We start from the raw sequence: 15,619 nt of genomic DNA on the forward strand, positions 1-15,619 counted from the left end.
CCTAAAAATTCCTGAATTATATAATGAAAAAAAAAAACGGGCAAAAACAATCAATCGCTGCAGTCAGAAAGAAAAAGCGAACAAGAAAAAAGAAAAAAGTGAGAGAAAAATAAAATAAAATAGATGGAATGGACCACATAGGGACTCGAACACGTACCAAAGTTTTCCAGCTCAAAACAATAGTATTATATAGTCGAACGTGAGCCCAGCGCGCTAACCAATTGAGCTACTGAGTGATCTGTGAAATCGATTGATCTCAAACTGACTATTATGGAATAGTGCATACCAGGCTCTTATGATAAACAATCTCATCACCGCTGTAAATGTCGGAGGTATTGATGGCGAAAAACCTCGATTTTTGCAAAAGTAGCTTAAATTTGGAGTGAAATTCAAATGGGAAAGGAATCGACATACTTTTGAGAAATAATGTAGGCAGTTAGAAATCAAAATTAATGTTCCACAATCCAGATATCGATAATGTAACATAACAGTGTTTTGTGGTACAAGATTCTCGAAAATTGTTCCCAAAAGCGGGCTAATAAAATTTAATCGGTACTGTTTTTGGTTCTTCCCCATGGCAACATTATTTCTTTGGTCGATTTGTAGTTCAATACAAAAAAAGAGAAAACAATCACTCGGCGTAGTTTTATACGGAGCGAATTGTTGAAAAAAACTGCATGGAACGTGTTTTTGATCTTGTGAACACGGTGCGTAAAAATGATTTAAACGAAGGATTTTCAAACGGATTCTAAAAATTTGTATAAAGACACAAAAATAATGTTAAGATCGTCCATGCACCAACATTTGACTCACTGCGATATTTGATTGCTGAGAAAACGCGGTTTTAGAGAACAACTTTATACGTCTTTTATACGTTTTTTTATACGTTTCTTCGTGTAACCTTAATCTGGCTAGTTATGTGAATAGCATATTGTAGTCCCGGGGTGTCTATTATTCCTGAAAATCTAATTTATTCCCTCACGCTACCACACTGTGGCCACATCCTTCCCCAGATCCTTCCCCAACCTGAATCCCCAAAAGGGAAAATTTTATGCTTGCTGCTACAAAATGTATCTACAAATTTGACATGTGTCATACTTTTCTTTATTGTTTTTTGTTCCCTCCATCCCTGTCTGAAAATTCTTCCCCAAATCATGGAAATGGTGAAATTATTCCCTCCCTTTTGGGGTGAATAATGGAAGAATACCCAGCAAACACAAAACGTTTTCGACATCATTCGCTAAAGGTTATAAAAGGTTGTCAGAAAACGTTTAAATGTCGGGTTTTATAAAGGGTATATTAAGAGTACAAAACATTTTCATAACCTTAAAAACATTTTTGATAATCTACTGCTCAGCAAACAAAAATGTTTTACAGAAAACGTTTAAATGTCGGGTTATATAAAGGGTATAAAAACGTTTTAATAACATTCCAAAAACATTCTTGAAAACTGAATACAAAACATTCTAAACAGAATGTTATTTTGAGGTTGAAAAATATTTTGAAAAAATGTTTGCCCAAAATATTTTCAATAACGTTTTAAAAACGTTTTCATGACCTTTATATAACCCGACATTTAAATGTTATTAAAAGGTTTTGAAAAAACATTTTAAGAACATTTCTGTGTTTGCTGGGTTCAAACATTTTAACATGTTATTTAAGTATTGACACAATATTTGGCAATAATGTTTGTAAAAATAGTTTACAATAACATTTTTTGAAAACATTAAAAAATATTGTTGTAGTGTGTTTTCATACAAAACGTTTTAAAACGTTTTCATGACCTTTATATAACCCAACATTTTAATGTTATTAAAACGTTTTTACCTAAACCAAAAGCCAAAATATAACTTATTTAAAACGTTTTTAAAACGTTTTTGTGTTTGCTGGGTAGACACCTTTATAAACCAAAAAGGTTTTTGAGTGCTTGTGCCTGCAACCACCCTACGATTCATGAAGAGGTTCTAGTTTTAGCTTGGTTTGTGATTATTTCCTGCTATTATTTAGGTCCAAGACCAATTGTATTTGCCCAAAGTTAGCCTATTGTATAATATTCTTGAAGAGGTTTGTGTGATACAATTAACAGAATTTTCTTTTTGCCAAAACCAAAGTATTTTACTGACCTGACAGTTTCGGCCATCTTGGTCGAAGGCCATCATCAGATGGTACTTGATCCTTCCTTCTGCTTGATTGGTCACCAATATAGGGTGCACTAGCACCAGAATTGGATCGTATATGTGACTGAGAAAATGGGCCCCCTCATCTCTGTTCATGGTATTTGGAGCTCTCTCTCTTATCCACATGGATTCTTTGATGCAGCGAGCCCCAGATCATATTCCTTGTTGAGAATTTTTGTGCCAACCCAATTGATCACATGATTATGTTGAACTGCGTGGTCTGCCATTGGCGATTTGGATTTTTTTTGCTTTCAGATTGTGTCCTATATAGTTTGTCTAGTAAAGATTCCTTTACATTTGTCTGATTTTGTCCATTCCTTCTTGTGTTCAAAGAATCCATGTGGATAAGAAAGAGAGCTCCAAACACCATGAACAGAGATGAGGGGGCCCATTTTCTCAGTCACGTACACAATCCACTTCTGGGCGTTAGTGCGCCCTCTGTTCGTGACCAATCAACCAGAAGGAAGGATCAAGTACCCTCACTCCAATGAGGGTCTTTGACCTAGATGGCCGAAACTGTCAGGCCAGTAAAATATATTTTTGGTTGTCCATGCTTGCATTAGAAGCAGAACACAAACAAGTACACACAAATCAATGTTTACTTGGCACATGCCTCTGGATGTTTTTTGCCCTCCATGAGCAACCACAAATATGGCGGGGTCAGTTCTCTTAATCTTTGATATACTACATATTTCCTTATGATTTAAAGGAATCTGAAACTGTGCTGTACAAGTTAGACTTCTGGATGAAGTCTATATATGCGTTATTGCTTGAAGATAAAGAGTCTGACAACAGTCAAACTGAACATCATCAGCAAACCCAGCTGTCACCACCAATATTCTTAGTTGGTACTCATCGAAATAACCTACAGGGAACTCCAGAGTTGAAACAACAAAAGGTATGTCATTATCGCACCTTCAATTTATACTTTCCAAGTGCCTTTCCTCCCTATGAAGTTTATGACATGATTAAGTTCAATGCACCATGAATGAACTTAAATAAAAAAGGGGTGTATTAATTGGTGTGCGTGTGTAGGGGCATTGTAAAGACCTGCAAATGAGGATGCACCCAAAAATACAATGATATCTGCAGAAGCCCAGCAATCGAGGATGTCCACAGTTCTCTTTCCCTATCAGCGTATTGCAAATGACGTAATGCATATAAAACCATGTCTCATTTTCCGGTGTAAAGTCAGGTCGCGTTGGATATATGCATATGTAGTAAAAAGTCAAACCGGTCCACGGTTTGGAGCTTAACTTCTTTGTGCAAGGTACTTGGTTAGATAGGAAAAACTTGTAGGACCTCATTTACAATAGGAGACATTGATTTCATCTCTGTGGACTCTTGAAAATATTTTTGTTGAGCTATTTGTGTGTATAAAATGTAAGTCTTTTCTGGTTTTAAAAAAGATACGAAACAAATGTAGGTCCTCATTTGCAAGAGGAGACATTGATTTCATCTCCATGGACTCTTGAAAATATTTTGTTGAGCTATTTGTGTACATGCATAAAATGTATAAGTGTTCTCTGGTTTAAAAAAATACCTGAACATATCATAGGTTCACGGCATGCAACAAGACATTTCAGCGATATGCAAGTTTGACTAATACTAATACCAAATCGTTAGTATGAATTAAATCCTATTTTGTCACAATCAAATACAGCACCAACTAGGCTTAGAGTTTTGCAGGGTTTGTTTTGATAATTTGTACATTTCCTAATTTGGCAACTCACATGAAACTTGGTTCACATATGGAAATGTTTTCAATCATTGCAGGCAAAGAATATATTAGATGCCATAGACAAGAAGCTGAAAGATACAAGGTACAGGAGCCATATAGTACCACAGCATTTTGCTGTTGAAAATTCCCTTGATGATGATGAAGAGGTAGGTGGTGTTATTAATTAGTGGTAGTACAATCTGACACTTATTTTTAGCTACATGGGACCCAAGATGTGGATTTGTTTGCAATTGCACATAAACAAGCATATTTTTTGCCAAACAGTTCTTGTAATTAACCAAATCTGCGAGCTGGATAAGCATAGATCCACAGGAACCTCCCCTTATTAATGGGAGGGTCCATTAAAATATTGAAACCATTTTTAACAAGAAACCATTCTGAATAGATATAAATCAATATTCGCTTTACAATATTCACCAGAATGTTCGGATATTGACAAGCGTGCAAATACAAACATGTGTAATCCTATATGGAAAAAACAATGGCTGTCTTTGAAATCTTGTTAAAAAAGTAATTCTAAATTAAATACCAAAAAATGAGTTAAATGTTATGCTACTAAAGAGAGTGCAGATGGCCTTATAGCTACTGGAACTGGAACTAGCAACTGGAATTGACAACTATATCAGAATTCCATGGTTTAAGTATATTGTCATGAAATGAGAAGTAGCTATACAAAAACATTATTTTGTCAACACTTTTAAGTGTTGTGTTGCCAAAATATTGTGCAGAACATTCTAACATGTTATTTCAAAATAACATTATGAGAGCTATTATGTTAGAAACATTATGTTAGAATGTTTTGCAGCAAGTTTTCAAACATGTTTTTGAATGTTATTAAAATGTTTATACCCTTTATAAACCGCTTTGTGTTGGGTTAGTCTCATTCCAGTCGATGATGTAGACTTTTTTTTCCTATTCGCTTATCTATGGACATTAGCCCTGCTTTTACCATGACCTTTGTCATCTTACAGTGTGCATTACTAGACTGCTGCCCTAATTCGTCAACCTTCAACCTTCTGGATTGACAACTGAGAAAACTACATGGAAAAAGTGACAGACCTTTGCAACCACTTTCTGGTTGCACTGAGACTGCGCAGTTAAATTGACCTGTTGTTTTTAGAACTTCAGAACGCAATCTTGTCACAATGGTGCAGTGAAGCGACGCGGTACACTGGCGCTACTAGTTAATCATGCTACGGCGCACAAGTCACATTGAATATTTTCAGAAGTCCGTCACAATATGAACTGTAAGATAATCAGTCGACACTACGAAGCATACAAATACATGTGCAGTGCAGATGAGTGGTGGATTTAGTCTAGTGCAGGCTTCCTCAAATAGATTTGTTGAAGAGCCACATGAAATAAAAGAAAACTGCCAAGCGCCACTCAATGGCTGTGAATCGCAGTGCTTTAGCACCGTCGGGGGAGTCAGAGGGGGGGTTTCCCCTCTCTGAAGCTATTGATGTTTTGAAATTTATGGGGCAAATGACGCCATTTTGGTGCAACATTCTGTACTATTTTAGCCTGTCTTTACAAGGATAACATGGGAATCGCATTGTTTAATGTTGAAATGTAGAATATTGGAAATATTCCTGATGGATGAAGTTTGATCAAAGGGTTTGATTTGATTTTGATTTGATTTATTTTTTTATTTTTTTAAAAATCTAAACGGCGCGGAGCGCCACTCGGGAAGCCACGGCGTGCCACAAGTGGCGCGCAAGCCGCTATTTGTGGATCCCTGGTGCATTACCATGGTGTTGAGTGGATCCCTCTTGTCTTGAGGTGCACCAGCACTTTTCTTAATTGCAGTGTGGTTTCATGGTTAACGAGAAATAACTCTCAATATACAGAATTAAGTTAGGTTCTTCTTTCTTTTTAGTCGTCTTCTGCTTTGGAATCTCCATCTGTTAAAGTACATACATTTTAAGTCGCTGGTAACCAGTATTTCAAAAAGGGTGTAGCTTTGATATTGATGTGATGGGATTCAATTTTATGCAATATATATGCGGTTTCACAATTTAAATTACTATATGACCCAAGAAGGCATTGAGATAAACAGCATGCATGTGAAATGTTCCAAAGGTTAATGATCGAGATAGATCATCATGTTTCTCTCCTTTGCACAAGTGCGTATATTTATAGCCTTTACAAAATTTTCTAATGTTTTTGATTAGGTATAAAAGTATATAATAGTTATATTAAATGAAATCATAGTACAAAGAAATCATCTTGATTCAATCGTCTACTGTGTCCATACAATGTACTTGTGTTCTCTTTAAAACTAGAGGTAGCTTGTAAACTTTCAACATGGGAACATGTTTTAAATGAAGTATCTAAAAATGCATAGGCCTATGTCAGTGAAAAAAAAAAGTTCAGCAGCCAACAAAACGTAATTGTGTATAGTAGGCTCTATACGATAAACAAGAATTTCTTTCTGAATTGGCCGTATTTTTATGTGTAAGAAAATCAATCGCATTTATCGTGTTCAAGCGTAAGTTTGGGCCCTATTGGACTCAAAACAACCCCCTGCAACTGTCAAGGTAAAATGAATTTATTATAGTGTTTTATTTATAGTGCTTTCTAGACGGTATCGCTTCCTGCTTAGTTGAGTTACTTGATGAGCTTAAATCTCACAACCAAAGATGAGGTCATTTTGTGACACTATTCTGTGTTCACCCTGAACAAATCTGGCAAATCAGTGGATTGCATGTGATTATCTCTGTGAATTATTTGTTTTAATCACAGATTACAAAACTTAAGAAGAAGATTATTGAGGTAGCAAAACAACAGCTCTACATGGGAGAAGAAATTCCACTCCGCTGGTTGGCATTTGAAGGAGCAGTAAAGGAAGCAGTTGAAAAGGACATTCGCTATACAATAGTTGACAAGGTACAGGGTTATAAAAAATCCCCTCCCCCTAAAATTACAAAATATTTCTTTGTATAACTTAAGATACATTTTGTTCATTTGAAAAATTCAAAAATATGTGAATAGAAGAATTGTTTTTCTACCCTCCCAAAGTAGTCTCATTTCCAAAAACAATTTTTGTGGTAAAAAAAACACACATTTTCAAAAAATGCTTCTTTCAAAACAGTTGCAGTTTTCAACATCCCATACATGCAATGTACAAAACAATGTTATAATTGATTTCATTGGGTTTTTTTTCTTCCTGACCTTTCTGTCTCTGATCCCTCAGTTACCCCTGCAACCAGCATTCAGTACAAAACAATAATTTGTTGAAAAGAATTTTGACATGAATGAGGTTTTCTTTAAAGTTTTTAATCCACAGGTGTTTCAAAATGATAAAATCACTAGGAAGGAGAAATGAGTTCTCCACGCATACATTTGACCAAAAGGGTGAACATTTATCTATCTGGGTGTTTATACTGGTGAACGGTTGGCGGGTAATGTGGTTTAGTTTAGAGTGTTACCGGTTAATGTGCTCAGTGGAAACAGATCGGTTCAGAGTGATGCGGTGTGGACACCCGGCAACCGTGATCCACCTCATGAGGTAGACGATGTGGTGTGACACCCGGTATTTCTCATTACTGGTCGATCACGATAGGATTTCAGTTATTATTAGATAGAAAATATTCTAGCCTTTGCCTGACGGGCACTCTGAACATGTGTGAGCCCTCACTAGCTTTTGAATCAACAAGCTACTTGAGGGGGGGGGGTGTGTCCAACCTTCATGTAATTATTTTGTGTAAGCTAACCCTAAGCCCTTTCATAACCCTAATCCTAACCCTAAACTAACCCTAACCAATCAATGACAGTGCCTGTTTCAAGCCTATAAGCCTCCTTGCATGATCGCCTTCCGAATTCAACTACCTGCTCTGACCGGAGACTAAGTTTTCAACCCCAGCCCTATTGGGTAGCCGTGTTAACGTGCTTAATGACCGAAATCCTATCGTATTCGACCAGGAATGGCGGAGGCGATGGGAATTGTAGAAGATACCTATACCGGTAGCATGATCTTGTCTGCATTTAATCAATAATCAATCACTGATCACTAATTGATAATCAATAATCGATATTCAATAATCGATTATCAATAATCGATTACCAATATCAATCATGATTGGGCCTACTATTCAAATAGCATTACAAATGATGTGGGGGGGTGATTTTCAAATCACGTCTTTTCCTTACGTAGGCCTTTTACTTACGGACTGTCTATGTGTATGGCGGTGTCAATCAATAATCAATAATTGATAATCGATAATCAATAATCGATTGTCAATTATTATTAATCGATTATCAATATCAATCATGATTGGGCCTACTATTCAAATACCATTAAAAATGATGGGGGGGGTGAATTTCAAATCGGGCCTTTTCCTTATGGACTGTCTATTTGTATGGCGGTGTCAATCAATAATCGATAATCAATAATCGATAATCAATAATCGATTATCGATTACCAATTATCGATTATCAATAATCAATTATCAATCAAGATAATCACAATTTTCAGAATGTTAAAGATTTTTTATTTTTATTTTAAAAGTAAAAATTTGGAACATTTTAAAAATTTCTAAAATTCCCATTTTCACCTTCACATGCATAAAATGACAATTTTTTTTTTTTATTTGTTGAAAATTTTGTTCTGAATTCGAAAATTGGAGCGCTTGTCTTGAGGTCTTTCCAGAGTTCAAAAGGTGTCATTGCCACTTTCAATTATAACGATCTCCATGGCAACAACCACGTGATCCCAGAATTTCAAGGGTACCAGACAAATAGTTTTAGAGATAGCTCAACTTGAAGATTGCATTTAATACAGCAGTGAATGGAGATTTTTTCATAAAATTGCGATTATCTCGAAAAGTGTGTCACCAACAAGTAATGAATTTTTGCTAAATTTATTTTTTGAACACGCAAAAGGAAAGACATTACTGGTCGATCACGATAGGATTTCAGTTATTATTAGATAGAAAATATTCTAGCCTTTGCCTGACGGGCACTCTGAACATGTGTGAGCCCTCACTAGCTTTTGAATCAACAAGCTACTTGAGGGGGGCGGTGTCCAACCTTCATGTAATTATTTTGTGTAAGCTAACCCTAAGCCCTTTCATAACCCTAATCCTAACCCTAAACTAACCCTAACCAATCAATGACAGTGCCTGTTTCAAGCCTATAAGCCTCCTTGCATGATCGCCTTCGAATTCAACTACCTGCTCTGACCGGAGACTAAGTTTTCAACCCCAGCCCTATTGGGTAGCCGTGTTAACGTGCTTAATGACCGAAATCCTATCGTATTCGACCAGGAATGTGTCAGTGGAAACACAACGGTTAACGGTTGCTGGGTGTTGAACTTCTTTTATGTACATTTTATGTATCACATCGTGACCTTAAAAGCAGCTTGGGGGTCAGGAAAACATTTTCAGTACTTCCGGTACACACCACAACCCTTATTTTAAGCATCAGTAGAAACGTGCTGGTTGTTGCCTGAATCAGATTGTGGGTTACCAGGTAATACCTGGTAAAAATACAGAGTGCTCAGTGTCAACACGCAGATTAATGAGTAGGCTGAAGCATCTTGCATCTTGATCTAGGCGTAACAATCATAATGTGGCCACAAGAGATTGGTTGCATTTAAGAGGCTGGATTTTGCCAACGAAAGGACTAAGCATCATGCTACAAACCTTATTTCTCCTCCTATTATAGTGATTTTACCATTTTTGAAACACCTGCTGAATAAAAACTTTGAAGAAAACCCCATTCATGTCCAAATTCATGTCAATGAATCATTGCATATGCTGCTTCCTTTCTTCATTATGTATATACATTAGCTGCTAAGACACAGTGAGAGGGTAGGCAATCATGACTAGGTGAAATAGCTCTATTAAAATTGCCAGCAAAATGCAACATTTTCCCGGCCTTGGAACATGCTCTGAAACCTGCACCTAACTTTGTAAATTACATCAAACCCCTTATTAATAAAATCTGCGGCCGGCATAATTTTTCATTTGGAATGTGTGGCCCACCGAGTTAAAAAGGTTGCCCACCCCTGATAATAAACCCTGCATATAACCTGGAATTTGAGAAACAAATACCTACAACTGGAAAATCACTTTAACTCAGAAGGCCAGAAAGTTTATCTGATTTGTACAAATTTTTCTCAGTCAAAAGGACCCATAATACATATGATTTATAGAGTAAGGAATACCCTTTTTCTCACATTTCCTTCTTAGATACCCTATTCATATTAGGTACATAAATGTTCGTACAGTGCTAAATCATCTTGAAAATAACCTTTTATACAGATGACACTGGCCAGTGACAAGTGGCCCCCTTTGGAACTCTTTGAGTTCCAGTGAATAATGAAATAGTATACGCTGTTGGTGGTGGTGATGTTGGTGTTGATGATGGTGGCAGCGGCGATGGTATGACTTTGGTACTTATTTCTTTCTTTTTTTCCCATTTCATTTAGGTGAGAACATTTGAAGGTGCAAAAGACATTTCAGACTCAGATGGCTTAAGAACCATGCTTCAGTACTACCATGATGTGGGTGTTATCTTGTACTTCCCAAACGCAGGTGCACCTCTATGTGAGCTTGTGATATTGGATATGCAGTGGCTTATTGATGTATTCAAGTGTGTTATCACAATTCTAGAGAAGGAAAAAAGGGTAATTAATTATATAGGAGCATATGCATAAATAGCACAAAGTATAGATACACTATAAAAAGGAGGATGTCTGATGCACATTTTTCCCCATCAAAATTTGAGATTTTGATATCAGTGGAAGACTTTTTTTATTGACCCTGTGAAAAAATAGGGCTGAAAGATGCTTTGTTTGTATTTTGTAAGCAAAAATGTGTTGAAAGTGGGTTAACCCTCTTATTTATCTTATTTATGCTCACAGTATTCTATGGCACTTTCAAATACACATTTTTGTCTCTCATATCTCGTACGCAGGAATTTGTGAAGGGATGCCACGCAGGGGTGTCTGAGGGGGGATGTTCAGAAGTAAGAAACTTTTAGAAAATGAAGACATAATAATTGAAGTGATTTGGTGAACAGTTTTGGCACTATTAGTGTGTAAAATTTTAGTTTGAAAAAGTCAAAAATTTGTGAAATGACAGTCCATGAAGCCTTTCGTGAACAAGTTTTCCCTTCAATTGTAGGCCTATAAATTGTGTTAAACACAAATTGGTAAATGTCAGAAGCAGAAGCAAAAATGGCCACTTGTTTATCCACTACGCAGGGGGTGTCTGAGGGGGATGTGCCCCCCCCCCAGAAGTAAGAAAATGAAGACCTAATTGAAGCGATTTGGTGGACCATTTTCGCACTTTTAGTGTGTAAAATAATTTTAGATTGAAAAAGCCAAAAATTTGTGAAATGATGGTCCATAAAGCCTTTTGTGAACAAGTTTTCCCTTCTGCAGAAGTTGGAAAATTTTGCAAAATGGAAGGTCCAATTGAAGCCATTTGGTTCATAATTTTTAAACTATTTAAATCTTTGCTTTAAACAGAAAAAAGGGCCCCAACTCAATTTGCACAATTTTAAATGTTACACTGGTCCACTGACACTTTACAATTACTAAAGCATGCATGGATTGATGCTGAGTACAGCATAGAGTCCGTCGTAATACTAACAAAATATGACGGGCCCTGGATACAGTAAATCAGGTGCGGATCCAGGGGGGGAGCGGAGGGGGCGCGCGCCCCCCGTAAAATTGGCAAAAGTAGGAAAGATGGGTAGCGCCCCCGCAGAAAAAAACGAGAAAAGGGAAAGGAGAGAAAGAGAAAAGGAGAAAAAGAGAAGAGAAAGGCGAGAAAAAGAGAAGAGAAAGGTTAAATTGCGCGTAATTGAGTCCTTCATTTTACAAAATTTTCCCCCTCACACACACCTACGTATGCGTAAACAACGTTTTTGCTTTTGTTCGGACACCCGTACACTTTAGGCCTATATTGTTTTAAGTAATAACTGAATAATAATGATTAGGCCTACAGTAATAGTGAATAATGATAATGTTCCACGAATGGCTTCGATTGGGCCTTCATTTTCACACATTTCGAACTTTATCTAACTAAAATTTTACACAATAATACTTTAATAGTGTCAAAATCGTCCACCAAATGGCTTCAACTGGACCTTCTTTTTGCACAATTTTCCAACTTAGACACCCCCCTGCGTATGTATAAAGAAGTTGTCTTTTCTTTATGCTTTGGGTACCTGGAACTTTATGTTTAAAGCAATTGAATTTATACAATAATATTGAAAACTTGTCCACGAATGTGAAATGAGCCGGCATGGTCATTTCACAATTTTTCCGCTCTTTAAAACTCAAATTTCACACAATAATAATGTCAAAATGGTCCACCAAATGGCTTCAATTAGGTCTTCATTTTGCAAAAGTTTCTCACTTCTGAGGGGCACATCCCCTCAGACACCCCCTAACGTCAGCATAAGCAATTAAATTTATACAATTATAATATGGAAAACTTGTCCACGAATAGGAAATGAGCCGGCATGGTCATTTCACAAATTTTCCGCTCTTTAAAACTCAAATTTCACACAATATAGACACCCCCCTGCGTATGTATAAAGATGTTGTCCTTTTCTTTATGCTTTGGATACCCGGAACTTTATGTTTAAAGCAATTGAATTTATACAATAATATTGAAAACTTGTCCACGAATGTGAAATGAGCCGGCATGGTCATTTCACAAATTTTCCGCTCTTTAAAACTCAAATTTCACACAATATAGTGTCAAAATGGTCCACCAAATGGCTTCAATTAGGTCTTCATTTTGCAAAAGTTTCTCACTTCTGAGGGGGCACATCCCCTCAGACACCCCTAACGTCAGCATAAGCAATTAAATTTATACAATTATAATAATTGAAAACTTGTCCACGAATAGGAAATGAGCCGTTATATTATAATATTGAAAACTTGTCCACGAATAGGAAATAGCCGTTATGGTCATTTCACAAATTTTCCGCTCTTTCAAACTCAAATTTTACACAATAATAGTGTCAAAATGGTCCACAATTTGGTCTTAATTTTGCAAAAGTTTCTCACTTCTCAGGGGGCACATCCCCCTCAGACACCCCCTATGTCGGCAATAAGCGCTGACGCCATGATCGCTTTCAGCGCCATATAGTTCGTCGCCCTCTAGAAATCTCATGTATTTTGCGCCCCCCGTATTTTTTTCTCTCTGGATCCGCGGCTGATACTGGCGGGTCCGCAGTAATTTTAACATGCTTTGGGCCAAGAACCCGCGTTTAGCATGTTCAAGCAATGCTTAAAAATAATCACAGACCTGTATATTATAGGGCCTACTTCCGTTTTTTAGGCATGGGCCTACTCAATTACGTGCAATTTAACCTTTTCTCTTCAGTCCTCTTTTTCCCCTTCTTTTTCTTCTCTTCTCTCCTTTCCTCTTTTTTTTTGGGGGGGGGGGCTGGCCCGCCAGGGTTTACAGCATTTTCAATGCAAAATACTGTCTAAATTTGCTTTATTGTAACATATTCTTTTGAAAAGTGATTAGATTAAGATTACAAAGTAAAAATCATCTGAAGTGCATAAGCTTGCGTACTTGGGCCATGTTTTGACAGAAACAAATTGCAAACGGTTTTCAGCTGATATGCTTTTAGACGCCTCATAATTTTTCTGTAAAAGACACTACAATATAACATGGCGCAATGCGGTGTAAGAGATGCAGTTTTGTAAGCTTGATGATGGGGTTGACAATTAAAACATTTACGTACATTGCCGGGGTATGGGTGTGGGGCGTAATGATGTGGAGAGGTGTTGGTGTTGCATGTATATCCATGTCAATTACAATTAAAACCTTTATGTACATACGTTGCCAGGGTAGGGGTGTGATGATGTGGAGGGGGTGTGGGCTGGGGGTGTGAGCTGTGAGCTGTTACATGTATCAACAATGAACACATTTACGTACGTTGCCAGTCAATATCAAGTATAGGGGTGAGAAAAATTTGTGGGGGGGGGGGTTGTTAAGGCATCTATAGGCCTAGCTATGATAATTGTGATAATGTCCCCTATGCTTTGCTCATCTCCCACCTCTCCTCTTCCCCCTCTTTCTCATCCCTCTATAAATTCTACCTCCCCCCATTTTATTTTTTGGACAAACCCAAGGGGGTGTTTCACACCCGTAACATCCCCCCCACCTGCGTACGCAAATGTGTGAGCGTCAATTGAGGTGAATCAACCGAGGTGGAAATAGAGCATGATGAACGTGGCTCATCCTCCTCTAAAATATTTATGGTTTCCAAAGATACAGGGCAAAGCATTGTAGATATTTGCCACTTCAAAAGTGTCATTTTTACTTGAATTTTCCAGCGTGCTCAAGACAAGCCTGCATGGGAAAGACTAGAAAATGAAGGAATACTTGAGGACAGTCTTATCACCTTCATGTGGAGAGAGTTTCTGAAATCAGAGGATGAAGAAGAAAATCAGCAGCAGGTATTAAACATGTCATTTATAGTATTTTGCACTTACTAAATTCAAAAATCATGGCCAATGCCCGAATCAAATTACACATGATTTAAAGTTTAATGAAAAGAAAACATTGAAAAGATTTTATATAACAAATCGCACAGATAGAAAATGACAAATTATTAAAGTAATATTATTGTACAATGAGCATAGATACTACAAACATCAAAATCATGACAGCCATATTGGAGCCAGGTATACCAACTTGATGTGGGGAATAAGACAAAATAAAAACTAATGCAGTGTGCAAACCATGGGAGTGTACTAACACTGCAACTCACATGTACTTGTACTAACCAGAATGGTCTTAGATTGTACTGGGTACAAAATCTAACTTGACGTACATTTTTGAGACATATCAATGTTAAAAGAAGGTTGGGAACTTTGAAGCCAATACAGCTGTAAGAATTATGTCATGGGGAGTGATTTTTGTGATGTCATACTATTTATTATCAGGGGAATAAAGGCGGCCCAATGAATTGGGCTCGCCAAAAACCAAAAACTACAGGGATATATTTTATTTTTGAAATATTAATTTCTTCGTATCAATAATATATTATTTAAATATATCTGTCAACCATCTTTTATACAAATTGCGGTCAAGAATATTAGGGAATGTTCAGAATTAATTCAGAAATTCAGATTAAAAGGTCAACATAATGGACATTTACGAAAATTCCATGTAAAGTTGTCACAAGTTCAATAAAATGACAAGAAATCATGCACAACCATGTATACTCTAATAACGCACCCATTAAAAGCCACCCTCCACACCTTCAATCCTACAAGCACCCCGATCCCACACACACACCACGCGACATAGTAAATCGGCTCTTGCGTCTATTAGCGTTCTGTTTTAAAGCATGTGGTTATGCAATGGTAAACCAATATGGTTAACCCTCATTACGGTTAACCCTCATTGAATGACACACACTAGTGGCGATTAACCCACCATTATATTAAAAGATATATAATAATACTTTTATTATTTGTTATGGTCATTCGGTTCTGCTGCATGCTTTTGAATACGGGTTAACCGAGTTGGTTAACCATCATATATGCCAACAGTATTATACTTATACCATTACTTTTCCCGTGCTCATAATAGATCGTCCTTAATAGTTCAGTGGTAGAATTCTCGCTTGTGACCCGAGAGGTCCCGAGTTCGAGACTCGCCACTGCCCTATATTTTTTTATATTTCCAACTATGTGCTTTTAAATCATATTAAG

The 15,619-nt window shown here is 37.0% G+C and overlaps 1 protein-coding gene across 1 annotated transcript in view; it reads left to right on the forward strand.

The window, feature by feature from the left end:
• The first annotated feature begins 6,667 nt into the window (after window positions 1–6,667).
• Window positions 6,668–15,619, forward strand: part of LOC140163913 (uncharacterized) — a 68,307-nt gene continuing 59,355 nt past the window's right edge. The window contains exons 1-3 of the mRNA XM_072187218.1: window positions 6,668–6,807; window positions 10,352–10,549; window positions 14,234–14,356. Of these exons, the coding sequence (XP_072043319.1) occupies window positions 6,715–6,807; window positions 10,352–10,549; window positions 14,234–14,356 (414 nt within the window). The 5' untranslated portion in view covers window positions 6,668–6,714. The remainder of the gene's footprint in view (window positions 6,808–10,351; window positions 10,550–14,233; window positions 14,357–15,619) is intronic.

The sequence above is a fragment of the Amphiura filiformis genome, chromosome 11, assembly GCF_039555335.1.
Source record: "Amphiura filiformis chromosome 11, Afil_fr2py, whole genome shotgun sequence".
NCBI lineage: Eukaryota > Metazoa > Echinodermata > Ophiuroidea > Amphilepidida > Amphiuridae > Amphiura > Amphiura filiformis.